The following is a 13800-nucleotide window of genomic DNA, read 5'->3' on the forward strand; positions in this document are numbered from 1 at the left end:
CGCGGATGCAGTCACTGGCGCGCCGCGTTCACAGGAGCTGGAATTCCGCTTCTTCAAGGCCCCCGACACTTTTCACAGGCAAGGAAGGCAACAATTCATATGTTTAGAAGTACGTGTTTAATATGAAACGAGGGCATCACATTTTTTTTTATGGTTAAAAAAAAGACACATACCAAACTTTGCAAATAATTGAATAGCCTAAATAGGCCTACATTTTAAATAAAACATGCCTTCATACCATTGAAAACCTAATCAAACAGTAAGTTGCTTTAGTTTTTGGCATGAGTGTAATCTAAACAGTGTAATATGAGTGAAAGACAGTGAATAGCTGTAATTCCCTTTATTTGACCTGTAATTAGTAGGCATCTTGATTTCCCTCTCCTCTGTAGCCTGCTGTTGTCAAACAAAACTCATATCCCTGTGCGCGTGTGTGTGTGTGTGAAGCCTAATCAACATGTTAACGTTTATTAGCCTTCTCAGCCAATCAGCTTCCTATTACACAGAGACAACCCTTCACCTCATATTTCCCAATCCTTCCCGTCACCAGGAAGAAAACCCTACATGTTCTCTCGACAATTTCTGTCAGTAAGTTCTCTGCAGTTTAGTTTACACTCATTTACACAAAAATGAGGAAAACAGTTGATACAGACAACGAAACTAAGACCATGGACAACAAGGAAACCCCAGGGTCTGAAAATAAGAAGTCTTACTGCAAACGGAATACTGTTACAAGTGAACGGTCACACTAGTAAGTACTGTAGCCTTCATGTTCCCGAAGTCAGCCTCTAGGACTGTATTTTCACTTGTTTCGGTGTTGTCATAGTTAACCTTGTCGCCAGGATCAATTGCAGAGAGAGTCAGCCGTCTGGTGGACTAACATGTATTGTAAAGTTGTTATAATGCACGGCTACTATTGTTTTGTCCTGTTATAAGGCCTCTCTTGCATGTTCACACCATTTTCAACGGCATCCGTCTACCTCATAAGTCTAAAGTGAATGACAACCAGAGCGTCAAAAGATACATTTCCATTTTGGACAATAAAGTTTTCTTATCTTATCTTACAGTTCTCCGTGGTTATCCATTTTGAAGAAGGCGATCTTACTGCAGTGTATCGTCTACATCTCTCTGCCTGTCTTACTCGGCCTGTTTCCATGGATACTAGGCCATGTTATCTTTTCTCACTGGTGTACGTAGAGGAGTTCAGTCTGACCCTATTGAAAATTGACATGGTGTAAAATTATGAAATTACATCATTGAATGTTGCTTCTGCCTATGCTGCATACCATATTGATTGTATATACAGCAAACTACTGTGTGTTCAGTAATATTATTGCATGGGATGATCAGACTGATAGGAACTGAATAAAGAATGATAACTTATTTTTGTTTTGAAATCTGTTAATCAGTAAGGTTTCCGTACCTTGTGGACTTGACCAGTCCAGCAGAGCTCTCCCTGAACCACACTCTAAACTTTTACCTCAGTCCAGAGGAGGGGATCTCACTGGGTGCATGGTAAGTCAGTGGATAAGTCTCAAAATGGCACCCTATTCCCTACATAGTGCACTACTTTTGACCAGGGTCCATAAGGGACCCTTTTGTATATATAGTGTATGTGATCGTGTCTCAGTGCAATCAAGCTTTGAAATTAATGTTATTTTCAAATACAATCTGTTTTTGGGCTTAGTTGTGGTTACTTAAGTGTAAAAAGTAACTTAAGTAACTTCACTCTGCACTGTTTGTTTGTGCTGTCTGTGTCTCTTAGGCATACGGTTCCCGACAGCCAATGGGAGAAGGCCCAGGGGGCCGGCCCTGAGTGGTACAGTGAGACTCTGGGAGATGGTTCTCCTGTTATCATCTATCTCCACGGCAACGTGGGCTCCAGGTGGGTCTAGTGTTGGGGTAGAGACCCTGCGTGTATCCTAAATGGAACCCTATTTCCTATATAGTGCACTACATTTGACCAGAGCCCTATGAGTGAGGGAGGTCTGGGCCCTGGTCAAAAGTAGTGCACTATATAGGGAATAGGGGGCCATTTGGGATGCACATCCTGGTAGACACTCCTAATGAAGTCCAGTGGGTATTATTACATCATCAGGGTCATGTTCATTAGGGAACACCGTGGTAAAATGTTTTGGAAATAGAAAATTAGTGTTCCTTTTGGGAAAATAAGAACATGTTCCCTGTTTCAGTACATTTTCTTCCATTTTGTGTCTAATGAATACATCCCAGTAGTCACTTGTTTGATTCTTAGTTTCGAGATTAAGTAAATCAGTGACATCCCTTGGTTTATTCCACAGATATACCATAGTCATCCCAGTGTTGTTTCAATGAATGAGAAGAAGCTTTTTTGTTGTTTTTGTTTTATGTTATTAAACTCTCAAACGGTCCTGTCATGTCCAAAGGGCCATAAACCACAGAGTGGAACTTGTTAAGGTACTGTATGTTGTTCTAGTCTGAAATAATAGATTTTGAGAGTATTGGTTAAAATAAGGATGTCCTAACCAAGCCTGTCTATTTTCTAGATCCTAAGTGCAGCAGGGTATCATGTACTGTCACTGGACTACAGAGGTAAGCACAAATAAAAATGTATATATACATATATTGTAAAATTTCCCTGGCCATTACAAAAAAACTCGGATGTGTCAAATAATCCCGTAAGGTATGGCGATTTGACATGTAAATAAAAATGAATTGATGTATGAATTCATTAATTCATCCTAAAATAGGACTTCATGTAGTTAACGTAGTGTTGCTCTCTTAGACGTCTGGAGCGCAGAGATAAATATTTAATATTTTACATCTTTTTTTTTTTGCATCAGATTTGTTGTCATGGTAGCGGAGTGGAAATATAGTCTACCCAGGGTGAAAGCAGCCATGGTGACATCATGAATCAAAGGACTGCTTTCTCACCTTGCCTCCCTCCAGGTTATGGAGATTCCAGTGGGGAACCCAGTGAGGTTGGGATGACCTCTGACGCCCTCTATCTGTACCAGTGGGTAAAGACACGCAGCAGGACCAGCCAGGTCTGTCTGTGGGGACATTCCTTGGGCACTGGGTGAGTGAGTCGCTCTTGGCATTTTGCTTCTTTTTTTTGTTGAAACATTTGGGCCCAATATCTATCAATCAATCAAATGTATTTATTAAGCCCTTCTATCATCATCTGATGTCACAAAGTGCTGTACAGAAACCCAACCTAAAACACCAAACAGCAAGCAATGCAGGTGTAGAAGCATCTCAAATGGACTCCTAAGACTTACGCATCTGTGGAGCTCTGAGAATATTTGACAAGTTTAACCTATCTGCCTCTGATAGGCTAGGTGGAAGGTTCAACATTGGTTATACTAATCAAAATTCTCTTAAGATCTCCACAAGTGCAGAGGGTTTAAGGCTTAGCGGTCAATTTGGGATTCACCCTGGGTTTCGTTCTAGACTATTTTCCCCAAAATGGAGACGTGTGAACTCTCTCCGCAGGGTGGCCACCAACGCTGCTGTAAAGATACAGGAACAGGGTGAGTTACTCCCTCCAGCTCCAGACAGTTCCTTCACCAGCTCCAGACAGTTCCTTCACCAGCTCCAGACAGTTCCTTCACCAGCTCCAGACAGGTCCTTCACCAGCTCCAGACAGGTCCTTCACCAGCTCCAGACAGTTCCTTCACCAGCTCCAGACAGTTCCTCCCTCCAGCTCCAGACAGGTCCTTCACCAGCTCCAGACAGTTCCTCCACCAGCTCCAGACAGGTCCTTCACCAGCTCCAGACAGTTCCTTCACCAGCTCCAGACAGTTCCTTCACCAGCTCCAGACAGTTCCTCCCTCCAGCTCCAGACAGGTCCTTCACCAGCTCCAGACAGTTCCTCCACCAGCTCCAGACAGGTCCTTCACCAGCTCCAGACAGTTCCTTCACCAGCTCCAGACAGTTCCTTCACCAGCTCCAGACAGTTCCTTCACCAGCTCCAGACAGTTCCTTCACCAGCTCCAGACAGTTCCTCCCTCCAGCTCCAGACAGTTCCTCCCTCCAGCTCCAGACAGTTCCTTCACCAGCTCCAGACAGTTCCTACACCAGCTCCAGACAGTTCCTCCCTCCAGCTCCAGACAGTTCCTCCACCAGCTCCTGACAGTTCCTCCACCAGCTCCTGACAGTTCCTCCACCAGCTCCTGACAGTTCCTTCACCAGCTCCAGACAGTTCCTTCACCAGCTCCAGACAGTTCCCCCCTCCAGCTCCAGACAGTTCCCTCCACCAGCTCCAGACAGTTCCTTCACCAGCTCCAGACAGGTCCCACACCAGCTCCAGACAGTTCCTCCACCAGCTCCAGACAGTACCTCCACCAGCTCCAGACAGTTCCTCCCTCCAGCTCCAGACAGTTCCTCCACCAGCTCCAGACAGTTCCTCCCTCCAGCTCCAGACAGTTCCTCCACCAGCTCCAGACAGTTCCTCCACCAGCTCCAGACAGTTCCTCCACCAGCTCCAGACAGTTCCTCCCTCCAGCTCCAGACAGTTCCTCCACCAGCTCCAGACAGTTCCCTCACCAGCTCCAGACAGGTCCTACACCAGCTCCAGACAGGTCCCTCACCAGCTCCAGACAGTTCCTTCACCAGCTCCAGACAGTTCCTTCACCAGCTCCAGACAGTTCCTCCACCAGCTCCAGACAGGTCCTCCACCATCTCCAGACAGTTCCTCCCTCCAGCTCCAGACAGTTTCTACGCCAATCAAATATGTTTTTAAATTCATGACAGGGAAAAGTGTGGAGAATCAGACAAATAGTTTGTCAGTGGTGATGAACAAAGTCAGAAGTCTTCAGATCCAAGTGAGCGGACTCTGATAAAGGTTTAGTTAGTTCAGTCATACCTCAATAGGTGGACTGTGGGCCGGACCCAGAACGGAGGTCAATACCGTCCAAAAAAAAAAACTGCAGGAAATTAGGTTTAAAACGGCTAACTTTTCTCTGCCAACAAGAGGGGTTGTGAATAGTTTGGGTTACGAGCTGGGGGGTTTGTTACTACGCCGATAAATTACAATATCGAACCGGACCTTTGCCACCTAGGCCATTTGAGCATTTCTGATCTAGTTCGTTTATCTACCTTCACAGCTACCATTGATTTTCGATTTCACAATTTATTCGTCTGATTTGGAGGTGCACTCAATTGTTATTTTTCCTGTTGTTTTCAACGTCAGTGACCGGTCTTGATAGCCTGCGTGCCAGTCTGTTTGCGCTGCCAACGTCAGTGACCGGTCTTGATAGCCTGCGTGCCAGTCTGTTTGCGCCGCCAACGTCAGTGACCGGTCTTGATAGCCTGCGTGCCAGTCTGTTTGCGCCGCCAACGTCAGTGACCGGTCTTGATAGCCTGCGTGCCAGTCTGTTTGCGCCGCCAACGTCAGTGACCGGTCTTGATAGCCTGCGTGCCAGTCTGTTTGCGCTGCCAACGTCAGTGACTGGCCTCAACGCAATCTCAACGTTCAGTATGCAGTTGGAGTTTATGCAAGGGTTCCACTGATAGAAACTCTATTAAAAAGCATGACACCCCACTAAAATGTGTAGAGGTGCTGACTGAGGGAGAATAAAATGTATAAAAGAAAAGGAGACACACTCGACACACGCTCCAAACAATTTAAAGTGATGCTTCGGAACTTTTGTATAATTTCAGACAGTAGTTTCCGATAGTGGTGCTCAAAAGCCAAACCGGGTCCCTGTTTTGTGTGTACTACGTCCTCCATTTCATATGTAATTTTACATCCTGCTTTTTGGTTTGCAATTCGTATATTATACACACAGCACCAGTCAAAAGTTTGGACACACCTACTCATTCCAGGGATTTTCTTTATTTTTACTATTTTCTACATTGTAGAATTATAGTGAAGACATCAAAACTATGAAATAACACATATGGAATCATGTAGTAACTAAAATATTTTATATTATTCAAAGAAGCCACCCCTTGCCTTGATGACAGCTTTGCATGAGTAGGTGTGTCCAAACTGGTACTGTGTAATATATATATATTATATATGTGTGTTACAAATGTGTTGTGCTTTAAGATCCCGGACTGTATCTTTAATGGGTAAACATAACTTTTTGGCATGCAGTTCAAGCATTCATTATGTAACTCTAAAGAAGTCATTGATTGAACATAACATTAATCATGGATCTATGACAAAAATGTTTGTCATTTCCATGTTTGTCTTGACATGTTTCCATGTTTGTCTTGACATGTTTCCATGTTTGTCTTGACATGTTTCCATGTTTGTCTTGACATGTTTCCATGTTTGTCTTGACATGTTTCCATGTTTGTCTTGACATGTTTCCATGTTTGTCTTGACATGTTTCCATGTTTGTCTTGACATGTTTCCATGTTTGTCTTGACATGTTTCCATGTTTGTCTTGACATGTTTCCATGTTCGTCTTGACATGTTTCCATGTTCGTCTTGACATGTTTCCATGTTTGTCATGACATGTTTGTATTGACATGTTTCCATGTTTGTCATGACATGTTTCCATGTTTGTATTGACATGTTTCCATGTTTGTCTTGACATGTTTCCGTGTTTGTATTGACATGTTTCCATGTTTGTCATGACATGTTTCCATGTTTGTATTGACATGTTTCCATGTTTGTCATGACATGTTTCCATGTTTGTATTGACATGTTTCCATGTTTGTCATGACATGTTTCCATGTTTGTATTGACATGTTTCCATGTTTGTCATGACATGTTTCCATGTTTGTATTGACATGTTTCCATGTTTGTATTGACATGTTTCCATGTTTGTCTTGACATGTTTCCGTGTTTGTCATGACATGTTTCCATGTTCGTCTTGACATGTTTCCGTGTTTGTCATGACATGTTTCCATGTTTGTATTGACATGTTTGCATGTTCGGCTTGACAGCAATGGAGTTGGCAAGAGAAAGAGCACGTGATCTGGGTGACGTAACACAAGCAGATCTGGAGCCAAGCTATGCTGTTGATGGTGTGATCCTGGAGGCTCCGTACACCAATATGGAGGAGGAAGTCGCCAGACATCCCCTCAGCATGGTGAGGTGTCTCTTCCTCACTCTTGTCCGTCTGCCTATCTGCGGCCTTGTGCAACAGTGTGTTATTGCACTATGAAACCCAGAGATGGCTTAATTTCCCCGTTTCACAAGAATGATTCAGCAATCCCTCCATCTCCTTCCTGTATATTTGACCCATATTGCTCTTCTCTAGGACTAGTTAAGCTCAACATTTCTGAACTGATTTTGTTGTTCCCTTCTCTATTCAGATGTATCAGTGTCTTCCAGGTTTTGAGAGCGTTCTTCATCACGTCATGCAAAGCAACAACATGGTGTTCGCTAACGATGAAAAGTAAGTACTGCCTGTGTTACCAAAGCAACAACATGGTGTTCGCTAACGATGAAACGTAAGTACTGCCTGTGTTACCAAAGCAACAACATGGTGTTCGCTAACGATGAAAAGTAAGTACTGCCTGTGTTACCAAAGCAACAACATGGTGTTCGCTAACGATGAAAAGTAAGTACTGCCTGTGTTACCAAAGCAACAACATGGTGTTCGCTAACGATGAAAAGTAAGTACTGCCTGTGTTACCAAAGCAACAACATGGTGTTCGCTAACGATGAAACGTAAGTACTGCCTGTGTTACCAAAGCAACAACATGGTGTTCGCTAACGATGAAAAGTAAGTACTGCCTGTGTTACCAAAGCAACAACATGGTGTTCGCTAACGATGAAACGTAAGTACTGCCTGTGTTACCAAAGCAACAACATGGTGTTCGCTAACGATGAAAAGTAAGTACTGCCTGTGTTACCAAAGCAACAACATGTTGTTCGCTAACGATGAAAAGTAAGTACTGCCTGTGTTACCAAAGCAACAACATGGTGTTCGCTAACGATGAAACGTAAGTACTGCCTGTGTTACCAAAGCAACAACATGGTGTTCGCTAACGATGAAAAGTAAGTACTGCCTGTGTTACCAAAGCAACAACATGGTGTTCGCTAACGATGAAAAGTAAGTACTGCCTGTGTTACCAAAGCAACAACATGGTGTTCGCTAACGATGAAAAGTAAGTACTGCCTGTGTTACCGAAGCAACAACATGGTGTTCGCTAACGATGAAAAGTAAGTACTGCCTGTGTTACCAAAGCAACAACATGGTGTTCGCTAACGATGAAAAGTAAGTACTGCCTGTGTTACCAAAGCAACAACATGGTGTTCGCTAACGATGAAAAGTAAGTACTGCCTGTGTTACCAAAGCAACAACATGGTGTTCGCTAACGATGAAAAGTAAGTACTGCCTGTGTTACCAAAGCAACAACATGGTGTTCGCTAACGATGAAAAGTAAGTACTGCCTGTGTTACCAAAGCAACAACATGGTGTTCGCTAACGATGAAAAGTAAGTACTGCCTGTGTTACCAAAGCAACAACATGGTGTTCGCTAACGATGAAAAGTAAGTACTGCCTGTGTTACCAAAGCAACAACATGGTGTTTGCTAATGATGAAAAGTAAGTACTGCCTGTGTTACCATAACAACATAGGTTGAGGAGGGCTGTGTCCCATAGTGCACTACTGAATAGTGCCACACATTTTGACCTATAGGGCTCTGGTCAGAGGTAGTGCACTGCACTATATAAAATCAAATGTTATTGGTCACATGTGCCAAATACAACCTTACAGTGAAATACTTAGGAGCCCTTAACCAACAATGCAGAGTTAAAAGTAAGAAAGATATTTGATAAATAAAAAAGGAAATAGTAACACAAAAACAATAACGAGGCTATCTACAAGGAGTACCAGTACTGAGTCAATGTGCAGGAGTACCAGGTAATAGCATGGCTATATACAAGGAGTACCAGTACTGAGTCATTGTGCAGGAGTACGAGGTAATAGCATGGCTATATACAAGGAGTACCAGTACTGAGTCAATGTGCAGGAGTACCAGGTAATAGCATGGCTATATACAAGGAGTACCAGGTAATAACATGGCTATATACAAGGAGTACCAGTACTGAGTCAATGTGCAGGAGTACCAGGTAATAGCATGGCTATATACAAGGAGTACCAGGTAATAGCATGGCTATATACAAGGAGTACCAGTACTGAGACAATGTGCAGGAGTACCAGGTAATAGCATGGCTATATACAAGGAGTACCAGTACTGAGTCAATGTGCAGGGGTACCAGGTAGTTGAGGTAATACAGTATGTACATGTGTGTAGGGGTAAACGTGACTAGGCAATCAGGATAGATAATAAAACAGTAGCAGTTTATGGGAAGAGTGAAAGCGTCCTCTAATCTCATACTGTAGCTAGAATCCTCTAATCTCATACTGTAGCTAGAATCCTCTAATCTCATACTGTAGCTAGAATCCTCTAATCTCGTACTGTAGCTAGAATCCTCTAATCTCGTACTGTAGCTAGACTCCTCTAATCTCGTACTGTAGCTAGACTCCTCTAATCTCGTACTGTAGCTAGACTCCTCTAATCTCGTACTGTAGCTAGACTCCTCTAATCTCGTACTGTAGCTAGACTCCTCTAATCTCGTACTGTAGCTAGACTCCTCTAATCTCGTACTGTAGCTAGACTCCTCTAATCTCGTACTGTAGCTAGACTCCTCTAATCTCGTACTGTAGCTAGACTCCTCTAATCTCGTACTGTAGCTAGACTCCTCTAATCTCGTACTGTAGCTAGACTCCTCTAATCTCGTACTGTAGCTAGACTCCTCTAATCTCGTACTGTAGCTAGACTCCTCTAATCTCGTACTGTAGCTAGACTCCTCTAATCTCGTACTGTAGCTAGACTCCTCTAATCTCGTACTGTAGCTAGACTCCTCTAATCTCGCACTGTAGCTAGAATCCTCCAATCTCGTACTGTAGCTAGACTCCTCTAATCTCGTACTGTAGCTACTCCTCTAATCTCGTACTATAGCTAGAATCCTCTAATCTCATACTGTAGCTACTCCTCTAATCTCGTACTGTAACTAGAATCCTCTAATCTCGTACTATAGCTAGAATCCTCTAATCTCATACTGTAGCTACTCCTCTAATCTCGTACTGTAGCTAGACTCCTCTAATCTCGTACTGTAGCTAGACTCCTCTAATCTCGTACTGTAGCTAGACTCCTCTAATCTCGTACTGTAGCTAGACTCCTCTAATCTCGTACTGTAGCTAGACTCCTCTAATCTCGTACTGTAGCTAGACTCCTCTAATCTCGTACTGTAGCTAGACTCCTCTAATCTCGTACTGTAGCTAGACTCCTCTAATCTCGTACTGTAGCTAGACTCCTCTAATCTCGTACTGTAGCTGGAATCCTCTAATCTCGTACTGTAGCTAGACTCCTCGAATCTCGTACTGTAGCTAGACTCCTCTAATCTCGTACTGTAGCTAGAAACTACTGACGTTGGGTTATTGTGTTTGCTTTATGCAGTTTAAAGACCTTGACCACTCGTGTCCTTTTCCTACACGCTGAGGATGACAATGTGGTTCCTTTTGACATGGGCCAGAAGGTACGTAACATACTGATCTTGTAGAAATTAAAGACATTTAGTGATTTAGGGAAAGTTGTTAAATCCAACCCATACATTGATGTGTGCACTGTTACTATACTATAGTAGAATGAGCTAGAATGTATGTATATGTGTGTGTGTGTGTGTGTGTGTGTGTGTCTTCCCAGCTGTACCAGATTGCACTTCAAGCCCCTAGACAACGGTATGCAGAGGACCAGGTGCGCATGGTATCCTACAGTGAATCCTTGGGATACTCACACAACTATATCTATTTGGATCCTAACCTGGCCAGTGTGGTTGGGTAAGTTATATATTCATCTTTGCCAATTATGGATACAACTTGTGTTGATCCAGAGTTAAAGTACAAAATGGCTGCCTGACTCCCAGATGGCGCTCTAGTCACTGAGTGGACAAAACTTTAGGAACACCTGCTCTTTCCATGACAGACTGACCAGGTGAATCCAGGTGAACGCTATGATCCCTTATTGATGTCACCTGTGAAATCCACTTCAAATCAGTGTAGATGAAGGGGAGGAGGCAGGTTAAAGAAAGATTTTTAAGCCTTGAGACAATTGAGACATGGATTGCGTATGTGTGTCATTCAGAGGGTGAATGGCCAAGACAAAATGTTTACTTTAAGTGCCTTTGAACGGGATCTGTTAGTAGGTGCCAGCCGCACCGGTTTGAGTTTGTCAAGAACTGCAACGCTGCTGGGTTTCCTGTGTGTATCAAGAATGGTCCATCACCCAAAGGACATCCGGCCAACTGGACACAACTGTGGGAAGCATTGGAGTCAACATGGACCAGCATCCCTGTGGAACGCTTGACACCTTGTCGAGTCCTTACCCCCGACAAATTGAGGCTGCATGGCGACAAAAAGGGGGCATCTCAATATTAGGAAGGTGTTACTAATGTTGTGTACACTCAGTGTATAGTGCACTACTTTTAACAAGAGTCCTATGGACCCAGGTCCAAAGTAGTGCACTATACAAGGCACCATTTGGGTCTCACACAGGTTGTTTATATGAGATTAACAAGGACGGGGGGTCAAGTTCAGAATAAGGGATAGTCACTGTCTTGAAAATGATTTGGGTTTTATGTGCTTTTCTCCGCAGGAGGTTTCTACAAAGCAAGAATAACAACATCGATAGACCGATAGTCCGGTGAGTCGGCGACATTTTTCGGGGAAGAGCAGCTCACTGTAAAAGAAGAAAAAAAAAAACCTGAACAATTACACATACTGTATTGCCTGTTCATGATCCTTGTTCCTCACTCAAAACTTTCAACAAGGGCCGTGTCCATGTTTCTGTGTCAGGTTGTGTATTGCACTAGTCTCTCATAGTTGTCAGTGACTGTATGAATTATATTACAATTAAAAAAGTTTGAACAACAGATCAGACACGAATATATTTATTTTGATGTAACAACAGAACATTGGAAAAACAAGAGTCATAATAAACTATGGAACATATTCAACCCTATAGCTATAGTGTGAGACAGTTCTGTTAAGAATGGACCACTCACTGGTAGATTTCTCAAATTGCACCCCTGTTCACTTTACAGTGCACTACTTTTGACCAAGGCCAATAGCAGTCTGGTCAACAGTAGTGCACTATATAGTGGACAGGCTGCCATTTGACCTTGTATTTAGAAGGTGGATTCATAAATGCTGGGGGAAAAAATAAATCATTTTGTTTGTAGATTCTGAAGGTAGGGTATGTGGCAGACTGTTGTTTGTTATTTGTAGATTCTGAAGGTATGTAGCAGACTTATTTTGCATCAGTTAAGGTGCTTTACAAACAGAGCTCAGTTTATTGAGCTAAAGGGGCAATCTGGGATTTGACTCATTTCAAAACATGGTTAAAACATTTCAATCTCACAGATGGACTTGCCTCCATAGCTCTGTTTATACATTTGGGAGTGGCTATCCCTCAGCTGTTTACCAAAAGTGGCGTGGTGACTGCTTTGTTGTTGTCCGAATCCCAGATTGTCCCTTTAAAAAGAACACAAAACACTTCTAGGGGACGTTTCCCTAGATACAGATCTAGAATCCACTTCCCCTCAACAATTACAAAAACTGACCCAAGATCAGCGTCTAGGGGTAATTTCACCCTACACCACACCAGGCAGCCTCACTTCTCCGTCAGCACCCTGGCGGTCTCCGCCAAGGCCTTGCGGGGCTCATTGGGGGGCGGGATCTTCAAATCAGTAGGCTCCACCCCCCACACCTCCGTGGCGTAGTCGGCGATAGTGCGGTCGCTAGAGAACTTTCCGGAAGCAGCGATATTCTTGATCGCCATCTGCGTCCACTCCTTGGGATTCTATAAGAAACAACATGAATAATATATCGTATACTGTATGTCATCATATAATACTAAATTATCATTTGTAATATATAAGTAAAGTGTACTTACACTTTGGTCACTGAAAGTAAGTGCATTCAGTTAAGGTAGCTAAGACAACCACATCTCCAAGGTAGCTAAGACAATCACATCTCCAAGGTAGCTAAGACAACCACATCTCCAAGGTAGCTAAGACAACCACATCTCCAAGGTAGCTAAGACAACCACATCTCCAAGGTAGCTAAGACAACCACATCTCCAAGGTAGCTAAGACAACCACATCTCCAAGGTAGCTAAGACAACCACATACACTATACAGTGCATTCGGAAAGTATTCAGTATCCACATTTTGTTACGTTACAGCCTTACTCAAATGTATTGAATAAAACAATTTCCTCATCAATCTACACACAATACCCCATAATGACAGAGCGAAAACAGATTTTTAGACATTTATATATATATATTTAAAAAAAACTTATTTACATAAGTATTCAGACTCTTTGATTTGAGTTCAGGTGCAACCTGTTTCCATTGATCATCCTTGATGTTTCTACAACTTGATTGGAGTCCAACTGTGGTAAATTCAATTGATTGGACATGATTTGGAAAGGCACACACCTGTCTATATAAGGTCCCACAGTTGACAGTGCATGTCAGAGCAAAAACCAAGCCATGAGGTCGAAGGAATTGTCCATAGAGCTCCGAGACAGGATTGTGTCGAGGCACAGATCTGGGGAAGGGTACCAAAACATTTCTGCAGCATTGAAGGTCCACAAGAACACAGTGGCCTCCATCATTCTTAAAAGGAAGACGTTTGTAACCACCAAGACTCTTCCTGGAGCTGGCCGCCTGGCCAAACTGAGCAATCGGGGGAGAATAACTTGCCCAGGGATTGTGTTTGAAAATTAGCTGGCTGGCTAAAACCGGCACTTTTACTGAAACGTTGATTAAATGTGCACTGTCCCTGT

At 43.1% G+C, this 13800-nt stretch overlaps 2 protein-coding genes across 3 annotated transcripts in view; one reads left to right on the forward strand and one right to left on the reverse strand.

The window, feature by feature from the left end:
- Window positions 1-20: 20 nt before the first annotated feature.
- LOC129811317 (lysophosphatidylserine lipase ABHD12-like) lies at window positions 21-11879 on the forward strand. Of its 2 annotated transcripts, XM_055862533.1 has the most exons (14): window positions 21-259; window positions 548-748; window positions 1065-1186; window positions 1407-1512; window positions 1763-1882; window positions 2403-2433; window positions 2523-2568; window positions 2926-3055; window positions 3472-3509; window positions 6880-7025; window positions 7252-7334; window positions 10409-10487; window positions 10655-10788; window positions 11603-11879. In XM_055862533.1, the coding sequence occupies exons 2-14, from the start codon at window positions 627-629 to the stop codon at window positions 11652-11654; spliced, it is 1209 nt and encodes a 402-aa protein (XP_055718508.1). In that variant the 5' UTR covers window positions 21-259; window positions 548-626; the 3' UTR covers window positions 11655-11879. The 2 variants fall into 2 exon arrangements, with proteins under 2 accessions (XP_055718508.1, XP_055718507.1); XM_055862532.1 differs by lacking the exon at window positions 21-259 and having other exon boundaries at window positions 298-748.
- A 2-nt stretch (window positions 11880-11881) lies between these two features.
- pygl (phosphorylase, glycogen, liver) overlaps window positions 11882-13800 on the reverse strand; it is a 32969-nt gene continuing 31050 nt past the window's right edge. The window contains exon 20 of the mRNA XM_055862531.1: window positions 11882-12808. Within this exon, the coding sequence (XP_055718506.1) occupies window positions 12620-12808 (189 nt within the window). The 3' untranslated portion in view covers window positions 11882-12619. The remainder of the gene's footprint in view (window positions 12809-13800) is intronic.

The sequence above is a fragment of the Salvelinus fontinalis genome, chromosome 15, assembly GCF_029448725.1.
Source record: "Salvelinus fontinalis isolate EN_2023a chromosome 15, ASM2944872v1, whole genome shotgun sequence".
Lineage (NCBI taxonomy): Eukaryota > Metazoa > Chordata > Actinopteri > Salmoniformes > Salmonidae > Salvelinus > Salvelinus fontinalis.

Bases quoted from the DNA above. Each gene is read 5' to 3' on its own strand.
- LOC129811317 (XM_055862533.1), top strand. From the start codon at position 627: ATGAGGAAAACAGTTGATACAGACAACGAAACTAAGACCATGGACAAC. The intron at 1,883-2,402 runs GTGGGTCTAGTG...TCATGTCCAAAG, and splicing joins CACGGCAACGTGGGCTCCAG to GGCCATAAACCACAGAGTGG. The intron at 10,789-11,602 runs GTAAGTTATATA...TTTTCTCCGCAG, and splicing joins AACCTGGCCAGTGTGGTTGG to GAGGTTTCTACAAAGCAAGA.